This window comes from Arachis hypogaea, chromosome 6 (assembly GCF_003086295.3).
Source record: "Arachis hypogaea cultivar Tifrunner chromosome 6, arahy.Tifrunner.gnm2.J5K5, whole genome shotgun sequence".
Taxonomy (NCBI): domain Eukaryota; kingdom Viridiplantae; phylum Streptophyta; class Magnoliopsida; order Fabales; family Fabaceae; genus Arachis; species Arachis hypogaea.
Genome location: NC_092041.1, coordinates 1,256,668 through 1,271,598, shown reverse-complemented (window position 1 = coordinate 1,271,598; position 14,931 = coordinate 1,256,668). Strand labels below are relative to the sequence as shown.

The 14,931-nt window shown below is 32.6% G+C and overlaps 1 protein-coding gene across 2 annotated transcripts; it reads left to right on the top strand.

Moving 5' to 3' along the window:
• The first annotated feature begins 1,906 nt into the window (after positions 1-1,906).
• On the top strand, positions 1,907-6,003 carry LOC112695194 (uncharacterized). Of its 2 annotated transcripts, none has more exons than XM_025747445.2 (5): positions 1,907-2,251; positions 3,785-3,927; positions 4,036-4,117; positions 4,206-4,322; positions 5,778-6,003. In XM_025747445.2, the coding sequence occupies exons 2-5, from the start codon at positions 3,806-3,808 to the stop codon at positions 5,826-5,828; spliced, it is 372 nt and encodes a 123-aa protein (XP_025603230.1). In that variant the 5' UTR covers positions 1,907-2,251; positions 3,785-3,805; the 3' UTR covers positions 5,829-6,003. The 2 variants fall into 2 exon arrangements, with proteins under 2 accessions (XP_025603230.1, XP_025603231.1); XM_025747446.3 differs by having other exon boundaries at positions 2,130-2,268.
• Positions 6,004-14,931: the final 8,928 nt, after the last annotated feature.

Genomic DNA, 14,931 nt, shown 5'->3' with positions numbered 1-14,931 from the left:
GATTTGTAGATAAGGATGGTGATCTCAATTTTCATGCCTTAGCCAAGAGTTCCTTTCCTTTCCTTTATTAGTTAATTGTCATTTACTTTCTTGTTATTTACTTTTTTTGTCAATCACCAAATCAAACTCTCTTGTTCCTTCACCGCTAATAATTGAGCACTTTATTGTAATTCATTATGAAACAACCTGATGTTTAAATACTCTTAATTTTTATTGGGGTTTATACTTGTAATAACCATATTAAATTTTGATAGAGAATTATTAGTTGGTTTAAAACTATGCTTACAACGAAAGTCTTTTTCTATTAAAAAATTTTAGAGTGACGATAATTCTCGCATCAATTAACCAAATAAAGTGGCAACAAACATACCAAAACATGAATATATGTATCTTTGATGGGTACATTTTGCCATAAGTTGGTGCTTACTATTCTTATTGATTTTTGAGTGTTGTATTATTTTTTATTTAAGGCCGTGTGTTGTGCTCAATTTTTATTTTGTTGGAAATAGTTGGAGGTATATAAAAATTAAAAAGGAAGACTATTCCAACAGTACTACTCTATTGATTCTGGTTCCCCACAAGTTTAAACATAGAATTGAAAAGAAAAACCTACATTATTTTATTATTGGTCTATTTTTAGTATTACATATTATTGTAGTTTCTTTGTTTATTTGTTGAACTTTCATAGAACCAATTGTTTATAATCATCTTTTGAAGTAAAAAAAAATTGCAATGCTCACTACTACTGCTTGTTTTTCGATTTTTTATGCTGGGTTCAAAAATCATATTGTGTTTTGTGTTTTTATGGAATGATTATGGAATGTTTTGTGTTTTTATTAAATGATTAATTGATTGTTGATTAGCTCTAGTTGCTCTGTGTGCTGCTGTTTTGTGTTTTGTGTTTTTTTTTTTTTTTTTTGCATAGTGATGTGCTATTAGAATATTATGTTGTGTCGTGTTTATGCTTTGGGTTTCATTGTGTTTTAGGTTTAGTTTGATAAAGCTTTTTGAAGAGGCGTTTGTACTTTTTAAAAGTTCAAACTCCTCATTTTATGTTTGGTAAATAAAAAAGATCATGTGCTTGTGCTTGTGCTTGCAGTTTTTAAAAGATTGGAGTACTTTTAAAAGGATTTGAATTCTCTAAAGTTTAAATTTCACTTTAGAGAGTAAAGTGTGATCTTCTACTCTTGAATAGTTTCTCTTTCATATTTATTATTGGTCCCACCTATAAAATTAATGGTAAGAGATCACACTTTACTCTCTAAAGTGAAATTCAAACTTTAAAAACTTTAGAGGATCCAAACCAAATCTCTTTTAAAGCATTTAGGATAGAACTTTTCAAAATTGGCTTGTACTTTTCAAAATTTAAAAGTCTAATATAACCTCATATATTAACTCATTTTTAAATTTAATGCTTGCATTTATGTCTATTATAGTATTTTTAAATTTTAAAAGCTATTTTACCAAACACAATTGATGTTGCTTATATTTATTAAAAGCTATTTTTGATTTGATTTACCAAACATAAATGTTACAAATTTTAAAAAGTCATCTTTTAAAAGTTAACTTTTATAAGCTACTTTTGAAAAGTAAAAGTTTTACCAAACTAAGCCTTAGTTTATGATTATACTAAAGATTTCAATATTAATATAATGGGTATTAAATTGTTGATATTATGACAAACTTTCATGATGTCATTTTATATTTGGATTTTTTTTTTTGTTATTTAACTTTTATTCTTTTAAGAGTGTATTTTAATAATATTATAAGACTTTAGTCGATAATATTTAATGTATTACTTTAAATTTAAAAGATATTTTAAAATTTATATTAAACTATATTTGTGTTTTAAGATATTTATTTATATTTTATTATAAAATAGTTTTTTGGTTCAATTGATTAGACCAATAAACTAATGAATAAGTAACTAGAACCGTTTAATGATCGATTCGGTTTTCAAAACCTTTGATAACTATGTCTCTCTCAGTCTCTCTCTCTCACTCTGTTTGTCAAACACCTTAACTGCCGACTACTTTCTCCAGCATCACTGCCATTTCTTTACTTCGACTTCAGCTGTGTTAGTTCTCTCTCCATCGTCGCTGTTGCTATGTAATGTCTCTCTGGCGAGGCTGCAACCTGTGACCTCGACGCCGATCTGCTCTCCTCTGGTGTTATGTGCTTCTCTCCGCCGCTGTTGCACTCTCTGCTCACCCAGTCTCGGTCACTTACACTGTACTCTCTCTCGCCGCTGGTCAGTTCTCTCCACCGGTCTGCTCTCTTCTTGTTTTGTGTCTCTCTCGATATCTTGATTTTTGATTGATTGATATTGAATATTGATGACTTGATATTATATGGATTAGTTTAATTTTTTTAATTTCTATTTTATTAGGTTAGTTCTGGTTTTGCCTCTTTATTAGGTGAATATACAGTGTGTAATTAAGCTTGATTAAATTCAGCGGGAGCTCTTTAATCTTTGTGATTTCTGTTCTGCCAAATGGAGCCTTACTTTGGTTATGTATGATTAAACCTTGTTACTTTATGAAAGAATCATCTAATTAATATTCTGGAGCCATAATTTTCTTCTGTGTTGCTTGTCATTTGAATTTAATTAAAGATTGGAAGGAAATAGGCCTTAGTTTGGAATCCAAACCATAAAGTCTGGAATTTTGATTCTACAAACCATAACTTCCTGTGGATGAGCTTGAGGTTTTCGTGCCTTTTTCATTAGTAAGAACTGACATATACGGTGGAGCTTATATCTCGATGAACCTGATGACTTAACATCTGGCCAAATGAAATAGTAAGGCATGTTCAAAGTTGATTCTGCGGACAGATCCTAAGCTTAATTATATAATTTCTAATACTGTGTGCTCACACTGAATTTGCTGTAGTTGGAACTGTAATAATTGGTTCATATGGAGCTCCCTTCTCTGTTAATGTCATAGACACGTTTTAGTTCCCTAAGCTAATCCTTAGCGCTTCTTTAAGCCTTTAGATAGTAATGTTGTCGGCTTTAGATATTGTTGTTACATTTTTCCTGAGTTATCCTTGTTAAAGTTTCTGACATAATTTTTGAAGTTAGGTGGTTCCTTGCCGTTCATGATTTCTGAAAAATAAACAAATAAATAAAGGAAAAAAAAAAGAGAGAATGTAATAATGATGCATATGTAGGGGGAGAAGATTTTCAACAATAGATTGTCCAAATTTAAACACACTTCTTTGATTCTTTCAATTTACATTTATTCCCATTGATCTAACAGGTTAATTAACTTATGAAATTTCCATTATCACCAGCACTTTTGGTAAGACTGAGGAATTCCAGCTTTCATCACATTTGGTTACTTTTCAAAGCCAATATTTAGCGCTAATTCTAACAAATGAGGCCAATTCCTATAGCTACAGGAAAGCAAACATAAGTATTAGGAAGAAGGATATAGTGAAACGTGGAGCTATATGTCTGTATTTTAAGGAAATAAAAAAGAAAGATTTGAGAAATTTTAAAAAAGTAGAAATAAAAAAAAAATATAAAGGAAGAAGTAGAAGCAGGTTTCCCAAAACTTGGTTCTTCTTTGTTTCCTTTTGTTACTAGATGGTATGTTTTGCAGCGAAATCCATCATAGTTTCTAATGGCTAAGTGGTGGGTCTTCCATTGTTTGTTTGCCTCATTTGTGTTTGGTAACTTGTTTGATAATATTTTGGCATACGTTATGTAACAAGAAATCAATGACAATATGTGCACATCATGTGTTTGATGAACCTATTGTTGGCTCCCTTTGTTTCTCAGGGTGAATTCTAATCATTGTCCATGATGAGGCTCTATGATGAATTCAAAGAGATACTAAAGATTCAGAAGTTTCGAAGATTGGTGTCATATACTGGATTCTACTGCTTTGCCACACTCATAAGCTATGCTTATGTTAGCAATACGTGCGTCTAATGTTGTCACAACCTTTTTTTTATACTAGATTTTGAATTTTTTACAAGATTGGTTTGAATGCTAATCTCTGGAGTCAATATATGATTTTGGTGTTTCAGAACCCGGGCAGGATATTCCAGAGCCGATCAATTCTACGCATCGTACCCGGCTGGTACTGAGCTTTTAACAGATACTTCCAAGGTATTTGCCACTATATAATTTAGGAAATGCGCATCTTTTATACCTTTTTTTCTCAAGGATAATAGTAGTATTTGCAAATTGTTATTAGTTGTACAAAGCTGCTCTTGGAAACTGCTTTGAAGCTGAAGAATGGGGTCCAATTGAGTTCTGCATCATGGCCAAACACTTCGATCGTCAAGGGAAGGCTCCATATGCATACCATTCAGTAAGTTTCAAGCCTATATGCTACTCTCTATTTTGATTTTCCGTAATTTTAGAATTGTTTATATTAATTCTGGAACCAGAACAATTTTTACTTTTACCACTGATATTGATACTTAAAGACATTGATTTATAAATCCTAGTTTTATGTGAAACTCGAATCCTATGATTCTTTCATTTTAGAGTAATTGGTCAAGTTGGTTCATCAAATTTCAGGCACGAATCAATTTAATCATTTGAATTTCTTGGTTCCTCACTTTCTGTGTCTGAATTTTTTTAACAGTTATTAAATTTTAATAAATTCCTTTAACTTCTACAAGGATAATACAATAACCTCAGCTACTTTTCAAATCCCTTCCATTTCCTTTCTTCTCCATCATAATGAAAATTACTAACACATCCTAGTGAATACACTTTTAGTCAAATTCAGTTATTCCTGGCCATTTGTCATTATAGCACTATTATTAAGGAACCATTGAACAATGCATGTATCCACATTGGTCCTCAAGAATGAGGAATACAAGGACTAAAACAAGCTTTCTAGAAAGTTTGGAATAAAGCCCAAAAAAGTTGATGGATGGATTAAAACTAGAATTTGTTATATTTACAAGGAAAAGAAAACATATTTAAGCATAACTGCTTGGCTTCAACATTGCACACTTTTTTTTTCGTTTTTTTATTACGTTGTATTGGTTTGGGTCTGTTTGAAGTGTATATGGAAGGTATAGGTAGTTTAGCCCACAGCCTAGTGGTTAAATCTCTACATCCAAGCTTAAGAGTGTGCTCGGATAAAACATTTGGAATGCTATTTTTTAAAATCCTTTAACTTAAGATGTTTTGTTTGGACATTAATACAAAGAAGTTTATAAATTCCAAGGATCTTAATAGAGTAGAGAATCCAATATACCTGGTGAGAGAAGGAATCAAAACTCTTTTTATTATCCTTTCATGAAAACTTGATTGATAATATATAAAGAAAAGAATTTGCAATCAAACTTGCCACGTATGTATCCCTTTCATCTTCTCTTGCTGCATATACAAATAAGGTATTTTAAAGTTCCATGTATTTGGATTTTGGCAATTTACTTATATAGTGTTTTAAATTCATTAAAATTTTAAAATACCTTATCCAAACTAAGGTCCCCAGACCATCACCTCCTGCCCCTTAGTATCTTAGGTCAAAAAAGGTTCATAGGCAAAGAATTTTGAGTTTTCACCATCCTCTTTCCATTACATGTGACATATAGCCTTTTAAATTCAAGGGAGGATCACTTTAAAATTAAATTCTTAGATGTTAGACATCTACATTTTGAATGAGGTGGCCGGGAGAGGTTTAGCATATTTGGGTACAATGACATTATTTGATGCGTATAACCGACTCCATCTAGCAGGAAAATGTTTTGTTGTTTTTGACATTTACATTTTACTTTTAACTACATTGTATTTTGGCTTCTTACAGAAATACATGGCACACTTGCTTTCACTTGGACAGCTTGATGGAAGTGGTTAATGGGAGAAGTTAACCATTTAACTCCGATGATATTTGATAATTTGGTAGTTGTTTTAATATAATAATTATATAGCCATATGAAAATTACTTGATGATTGAGTGCTTGCTCAAGTTTTGGGCTGCCATGTATGCTATAACCGGCTTTTTATGATCAAGGAATATAGTATCTTGAGCATTGATTCTGTTTTTTGTCTCTAAAAAAAAAAGATTTATCGTTCTTCTTAGCCATATACAAACTCTTTCTATTCTTCCCAAGATCTTGTATGACTTGTTGCTTGCCAATAAGTACAACATTAACTACCTTTTTCTGTTTTTTAATATTCTACTCTCGAACTATGAACACCTTGTAGTTGTGCAAATGTAGAAGATGAGAGGCTCCGGAAGGAAATTTAAGTATAGCAGGGTGAAAAGGGGAATTAAGGAAAAAGAGAGGGTATTTTGGAATAAGAATATAAAAGAATGTTGAATAAGAGTGATATTAGTAATTTCGGATTGAGGAGTGTTAGGGGCTAGCAAGTTTTATGATTTGTAGTCATTAATTAGCTATCATTGGTATCTTTAATGGTGTGAGATTTTATCCAATGGTGTGGGATTATTCACTTTTCTTTTGCTGGTTAAGTGCTGGTCAGATTTTAATAAAAGTGTTGACTCCCTACACTTTCTCTTATGGAATTACATTGTTGCTGCTTTACATTTTCTTTTCCATGATTTTTTTCCGATCTGTTTGTTATTTTGTCTGCTAATTTAATAACCCATTTACAATATTTGTTGACCTAATAAAATTTTAAAAATGTGTTATCACTTCAATAAAAGAAAATGTATTATCACTAATATATCTAGCCATTATATGAATGTTAAAAACTATATATAAAGTCTCATCTTGCATCGCAAAAGCCACGTAGTAGTAATATAATACATTTTACTCATGACCTTCTGTACTGGTAGGTGGTCATGCATCTTCAAATTATGATATGTACTTTTATTATTATATATGATTGGTAGTTAATTTATACGTAGGAAGAATATTATTATTTCACTATTTCACGCTTCAACTCCGATCCCTTTTTCATTACATTGCAAACAAGAGATCATATGTCTAATTCAAAAGTTTATATATCATTTGTTCTCCTTTCTGTTCTTGTGTCTTCTGAAGCCTTGAATTGCGTACTACTTGAGGGTGAGTCTTCTCTTTGATTTCTTGACCAAAAATTAAAGAATATATTTTCCATTTTTTTCCTTTTCGTTTGTCTATATATATAATAATTAAATAGAGATAGTGAATGTTTAGATGGAACTATATTCATCCGTCTCTGCTTGATATATGGACAGTGGAATTTTGTAACTTGTAGGCATGATAGATCAATGTTAACAATATATGTGATATTGTAATGTGTATGTCTAGTTCATAGTCAATTATTGTTGCTTTTGTTATGTTCCCTGTCACATAATAACATGCATATGTGCTAATTATACATTTTGTTAAGTAGTTTTTACTTGGTTTATACATGTAAGGAAAATGTAACCTAACATATTCATACGAACATATACGGAGAACAATTTCCAAAAAGATGTGAGATTGGAGATAAAGAATATAAGAATTAAAAAAAATTGCTAAAATTTATTATCAAAAATTGGTTCTCTAGTTAGACTCTATAGATAGAATTGGTAGTCTATTTATCCTTCTATTCTTTTGTTTAGTAACAGAAATAATTTTTGTGAAAATTAGGGCATAATTATTCAAATCAACTTTCATAATTTTTTTAAAAACAAGTAAACAGACTTTACAAAACATTTTGATATTTGAAGCCAGCTAACCCCTAATACCAAATACTATATACTGTAAATTATTATTTCGCATCTACCTCGATATTGTATTCATAATTAATTATAAATAGAAAATATTTTCAAATAAACCAACCATTATTATTTTAAAATATTTTTTAGTTAATACTTAAATTCATCACAAGTAAATTGCAGTTTCATGCCTTGTTATTTTTGAATGAACATTTCTTTATCTTTAATTCAAAAACTTTAAAGAATGTTGCAATGATGCCATATATAATTTAAGGTGGAAACTCAAATGCAATTGACTTCACGTAAAGTTAATCACTGAGAGTGGTTAAATGATTTGACTGATTTGACTAAATTTTTATCTAACGACTTTTAACTATCAACTTCACTGCACCTGAATTTTCACCATAATTTAAAGTTGCATCATATATGATATATAGTTTTCTTTCATTCCATTAGACGAGGAGATTTCGGTATTTAATAAGAGGATTCATGAGATGATAAGTAGCAACTTTTACACTGCTACTTATTCAAATAGCTTCTTGCCTCCAGCTCCTCCAAGCAAGCCTTTCCCAGGACCTAATATAGTTGAACCACCGCCACCCCCGCCGCCGCCATCACAACATTCAAAGCACATGGTTGGTGGAGGTTAGTGGCTACTGTACTCACTTGGTGTTTTACGAACTATCACACTTAGAGGAAAATGGTGAGATAGCCGCATCTGAGTTTGAATTTGACTTCAGCCAAAAGTAGAAAAGAACTCATTTAGTGTGTTCGAATGTGTAGTATGAATGTGTTGTGTTGTATTAACACAAAAAAAATTACAAAAATATATATTCTATTCTAATATACATAATATAATCATTTATGTAATTTTATTTAACTGGTTAATAAGTTTTTAGAGTAAATGATTTGTGACGCTTTCTATCCTTACAAAAAGTAAAAATAAGAAAGATTTAAATTCAATTTATTTATTGACTTAATTCAATTTTAAAAGAATTGTTTTATCGTTTATTATACGAAAAAGTGTAGAAGACCAACTAATCATACCGTCATACAACCAATTAAAAAAACAAATTAAAAAAAGAGGAAGTATAAGGAGCTAATGGAATATTTATATAATGTCTACAATGAGGGTATAGGAACGTTCGATTCATTAGGATATGAGATGTTTATTATCCCTGGTATTCGGATAGTTATTTTGGATAGTATGAGTGTATTGTGTTTGTGAAATTAAAAGTATTTTATCCTGAATGTTAATTTTTTAACTCATATTGGACTAAATAAATAACCCATTATACACATTGTACAAATACTCCGATGACTTCTTAGCGGAATTCTTGTCAAATAAGAACTTATTAAATATGGTTATATATATGTCATCGAATCTAGTATTACATGCATGCATGCATACATTAAAAGAAGATATGGCAATAACCACAAACTATGCTTACCGTACCGTAGAGTATTAAAGGCCTAATTAGGCGTCTATTTCATGTGACTCTTAAGAAAATGATGCTGGAATTGATATAAGATTCCATTTGAATGAAAGAGGAAGAAAAGGTAGTGGTGGGTAAGGGGTGCAGAGTAGCTGATTAGGACTCAAAGTTTCACTAATTGATCAAGCTTTTGAAATATATTAACACATGGTTCAAAAATATCTCTGTCATTCTTTGATTAATTTTATTTGATGAAGACATTTGACCTACCTATAATTCACGTGTCTCTGTTATTAGTTGTTGTGTGTGCATGAAAGGTTTTAATTAATTAATCAACATATTTAGCATGCCTAAGCCTAACAACTAACGACTTACGACAATAATCTTTCAATTTATTTGATGATGACTACGCCATAAGAGGAAACATATGAGCAGTATTGAAGCAATTTGTAATTATAAGGTTTAGAGGTTCATTATCTATATATATCAACGATATGTTTTCGTTCCTTTTTATAGGATATTTGTAACAAGGATAGTAAAACATGCATATGTTTGGATCTTATGCTATATATGCCATACCATGAACTTGAATAATAATTATCCTGCTTAGCTTAGCTTTGCTTGTCCATCAAAGTTTTTTAACCAATTTATTAAAGATATGATTATTTTTGGATTTTGTTCCATAATCTATATACTTCGGATAGATAAGATTGTTATACCTCGAATTTTCTTTCAACATTTTTAAAATAAATAACGATCCACTACAAAAACATCCCCCCTCCCCTCCCCCCATATCTCGGACTCATCCCAAAGATTGAAGATGGCGGTGAGAGTTCGATTACCCTTAGTAACAATAAATAGACGCATGAGATGAACAAAAGGGGTAGATCGAGAACACAACTGTCAACCCTAGTACTTTCGTTTCTGTTTTACACTTTAATAAATATATTATTGAATTAGACGTCAGAGTCTTTTTTGCAGGTTTTACGACCGCGCTCGAACTCCAAGGATTACCTAGCTTTGTTGTTCAAGAAGTGCGGAAGCATTCAACCTCCAACAGCAACGAGCTATAACTCAGAGTATTTTTGACAAAACATTTGGTGCGCACCGTAGGGCCCGAAAATCTAACATTATCCCACAATCCTTTTTTCCTTTGTTTGTTTCGTCTCCTTTTTGCAGGATCCTAAGCATGGCCAACGATTCATTGCCACCACTTCCTCCCACTCATGCTGAATTAGTAGCTATGAATGCTACCCTCCAAGGAGAAGTGAGAAAGATGTCCGAACTCCTTGCGGGCCGAATTCCACAAAGAAAAGAACAAATCCTTTTTCTGTAGAGATAATGAACTTCCAGATGTCGAAGAATTTTACACTCCCAACCATGTTGAAACCACATGAGGGTTTTGGTGAGCCTAGAATCCACGTTACTAAATTTGAATCTATTATATTTCTAAATGACGCTTCTGACCTGATTTTATGTCATTCTTTTTTGACCTTTTTGGACAGAGCCGCTTTATTATGATTTTCTGGTCTCCCTGCAGATTCAATTTCTACCTTTGACGAGTTTGCCGATTTGTTTGTCAACCATTTTGCAGCCTCAAAGATCTACGTTCATGACTTTGATTTTCTCAGCACTATCGAACAAGGTCAGTAAGAAAGCCTGAAGGACTACATGACAAGATTTGCCATAGTTGCAATAAAAATTTCCGATCTCAATCCAGACGTACACTTACATGCATTAAAGAGTGGCTTACGTCTAGGAAAATTCCAAAGACTATTGCAATAACCAAACCTAAAATATTAGCGAGTTCAGGGACAAAACATTAGGATAGATAGAAATTAAAAAACTGAGAGAAGCTAGGAAAGCCGAAAAGCAAACACCCCGAAAAGAAGAGGATAGATAGGGAAGACCAAGCCAGATGAGAGAACAAAAGAAACCTTTTAGATTGGCGCTGAAGTTTGATTCCTACACAAAGTTTAACACAAAGAGGAAGACATAATAAAGAAAATTCTCCACACTAACCTCATAAAACCACCTAGAAAAGCAATTAATTATCAAGACCAGAAATATGTGGATAAAAGTAAATATTGTACATTCCATCAGAAGTTCGATCATACCACCGACGAATCTGTCGTAGCCAAGGACTTATTAGAAAGATTGGCAAGATGGGGGATGCTAGATAAATATCTCAATAGTAGAAGTAAAAAAGAAACGTTGAGTCTGACAAAAGACCAACGAAATTACAACTCAACACCTAAAGACAAAAGAGCTTGGCATGTCCCACCCGAACTTCCCACGTCAAGGGGAGTTATTAACTATATCTTGGGAAGTTTTCTAGGAGGAGGAATCATCAGCAAGGCTAGAAAATGAAGTTATTGAACTATGCTGACCATGGAAGGATCTTCAAAGATGCAACAAGTCTCGCTCCTTTGCATCCAACTTCAAGACCCAATGCCCAAACTTAGACGACCCTGTTGTGATCTCAGTAAACATAGGAGACCTAACAATCAGAAAAGTTTTACTTGATCCAGGGAGTAGTGCTAATGTTTTGTTCTACCCAACTTTTCAAAAAATGCAACTCAGCAAAAAATCTCTACAACCTTCAATTGGAGAATTGGTAAGCTTCTCCGGAGAAAAGATACCTGTGACATGTTATGTATGGTTAAGAACAACACTAGGGGAGCAACCATGAAGGTATCTGCGGCACACATATAGGAGGCCGAAGTCTAGCTTCAAAGCTCTTACGAGCTAGAAACTATTGGCCAATGTTAAGAAGGGGTTGCATGGACAAGGTACAGCGATGCGACAGTTGCCAAAAATGTGCCTATTATTCATAGCCCAGCCAAGTTGTTGCATTCTTCCGAGCTCGGATGGTCTTTTCACAAATGGGGGTTTGATATTCTTGGACCATTTCCAGTGTCAGCAGGCCAGGTAAAGTTTTTATTGGTAGCAATAGATTATTTTACAAAATGGATAAAAGCACAACCCCTCACAAAAGTAACCTCTGATAAGGTATGCTCTTTTATCTGGAAATTTCTCATATGTAGACATAGTTTTCCTAGGAAACTTATTTCCGACAATGGTCGGTAGTTTACTAATAAAAAGATTGCATCCTTTGTAACGAACCTTTGCATCAAACACCATTTTTCTTCTGTATAGCACCCACAAAGAAACGGGCTTGCAGAAGCAGCTAACAAAATTATTTTGCAGGCTTTAAGAAAAAATTAACAGATACCAAAGGACGTAGGGCCAAAATTTTTCTCAAAATTTTGTGGAGTTATAACATAACACCAGAATCATCAACTATAGAAATGCGTTCCAGCTAGTATACAGTGCAGAATCAGTGATGCTAGTAGAGATCTCCCAAGAATCACTATGATCTGAGCTCTTGAATGACACGACCATTACAGAAGCATGATTAACTGAGCTTGACACACTAGATGAAGAACATGACTTAGCCAAGCTACGACAACAATCTATGCAACTTGCCATACAACAAAAGTATAACAAGAAAGTTCGGCCAAGAGTACTACAACAAGGAGACCTAGTACTTTAAAAATTTGAAGAAGTTCAAAAACCTCCAGGACATAGAACATTGGCTGGAACCTGAGAAGGCCCTTTTAGGGTGTCAAAGGTTCATGGGAAAAGAGCCTATTCCCTAGAGACACTGGCTGGAACCAATTTACCCAACACTTAGAACATATCCTCTTTAAAGTTATATTGTAGTTAATTTTTTTGGTAAAAGACGGGATTGAGAGGTACTTTTTTTACTGATCACGAGATTTTTTCACACAATGGGTTTTACTTGAACAGGTTTAAACGAGGCTGATCACCCTGCGCCTTCCAAAGCTGAAGGTCTTATCAATAAAAACTATGCCATTTTCGCATTATCAACTTCATAGAAACCAACACATCAAAAGTTGGAAAGCACATTGAAATAATCAAAATAGATATCATCCAAATGTCTAACATTTTTCAACCCTGACGTCAAAAGTCGGTTTCAATTCAACAAACAAAAAACCGATATTCAAAAGGTCGGTCATAGTCCAAACATTAACAAAGTTCAAACAGAAGTTTCAAAATAAAACAATACAAATTCAAGAAGCTAGAGGTCTTTATCAACAGGAGCAGCACTTTCATCCTCCACTTCACCAGCCTTGTCCTCGACGAATTCACCATTAACAACGATCTTTGTAACATCAAGCTAGCCAACGTCAAACTCGAGAGCAAATGAAGCCACTTGGCTTATAACCCGATCAAAATCCACAGAAAACATCTTTAATACATCGTTCTCCAGCTCATGAATCCTGGATGCATAGTTGTCAGAACCGAACCGGTGATCAAACCGGTCGAACTACTGGTTTACTAGTTTATTGGTTCAACCAATAAATTACTGGTTGAACCGGTAAAATTGCTCTCATGCAAATAAAAAATATAAAACAGTTAAAATTTTAAAATTAAAATTTGAAATATATATCTTCACTAATATTTTATAAAGAATCAGGTCTCAAATTCTAAAAATAACTAATATAAAAAAAATAAAATTTATCAGTAATACAACAATAGTATCTTAATTTGACACAATAAAAGTAACAATTAATTCACAAAGCCTATCATCTAACTATAATATCAGTAGATTTTAACGCTAACAATAAAACAAATAACCTTAATCACAATATTAGCATTGAAATAGATCAAGCAGATTAATAAATTTTTAATAAAATTTATATTTATATTAATAATGGTACATAATTAAAATATAATTAATTTGAAAATAGAGAATACAAAATTAAATTAAATTAGATATTTATAAAATTATGTCATTGAATGTATACTATATAATTAATATTTTGTCACACTTATTGTTAGGAAGCATAATGGTTGAGTCGCAAGTGGGAGTTGTTGATGCAACTATCTACAAATAAATGATCACATTAGACTACACAAAAAATAGACGACCAATAAAAAAGCAAACAAAGTCAAATAAAATTTACCTGCATATACTTCATGATACCTTCCTTACCAACTAGTTTCACCATCCACACATCACTAACATCACTCCACAAGGATTGTGCGTTCACCCCCTCAATGAAGCCATGTAACTTTTTCTGCTTTTCAAAAACATGCTTGCCACCAGTGCCAGCATCCAATTCCTCCTCGGAAAGAATCTCTAAAGACTTCTCATACTCAAGCATTTTCCTTTTAGGTGAAGGAATAGGCCGAGCGCTTGATTGAGCAGCATCAGCGCCTGTTTCCCTAATCACCCCATAGACACCACCATATTTGTCACTCTTTTTCTTTTGGACCAAAAACAATTGTAACCAAGAAGTAGTCAAGTTTGGAACTCTTTTGCCTACAGAACAAACAAATATACAATGTCAAAACAAAACAAACTATGCAGCAAAATTCCCAAAACCATTCAGTTACCTATATAGGGCCCAAAAGCCTCCTTATCTGTTTCCAATTTCAAAAGTTTAGAAATGGACAACAGTTCCTCTACCGAAAAGCAATACACCAAAAAATCCAAAACAAATTTTCTTCGTCACTTTCAATAGCTTCTAATATTTGCATCGGCTCCGGAAACTAATGAAGAGGGAATTTTTCAACTAACTCATCATCTAAGTAAAAAAGGTATTTGGTTTCTGATGACCGAAACTTTACAAGCATAGCTTTAAAATTGTTGAATGAAGATTTATAAAAAACAAAAAATGAACGACCAGGGTAGCTACTAAGGCTGACCCATAGACCTTTTCACACACTTTTAGATTGAAATAGTGAGAAAAAGATGTTTAGTGAGGGAGGAAACTCAAGAAACTTCATCAAACACTCATAGGCTCGTAAAAAAACCCATAAATTTGAATGCAGTTAGGAAG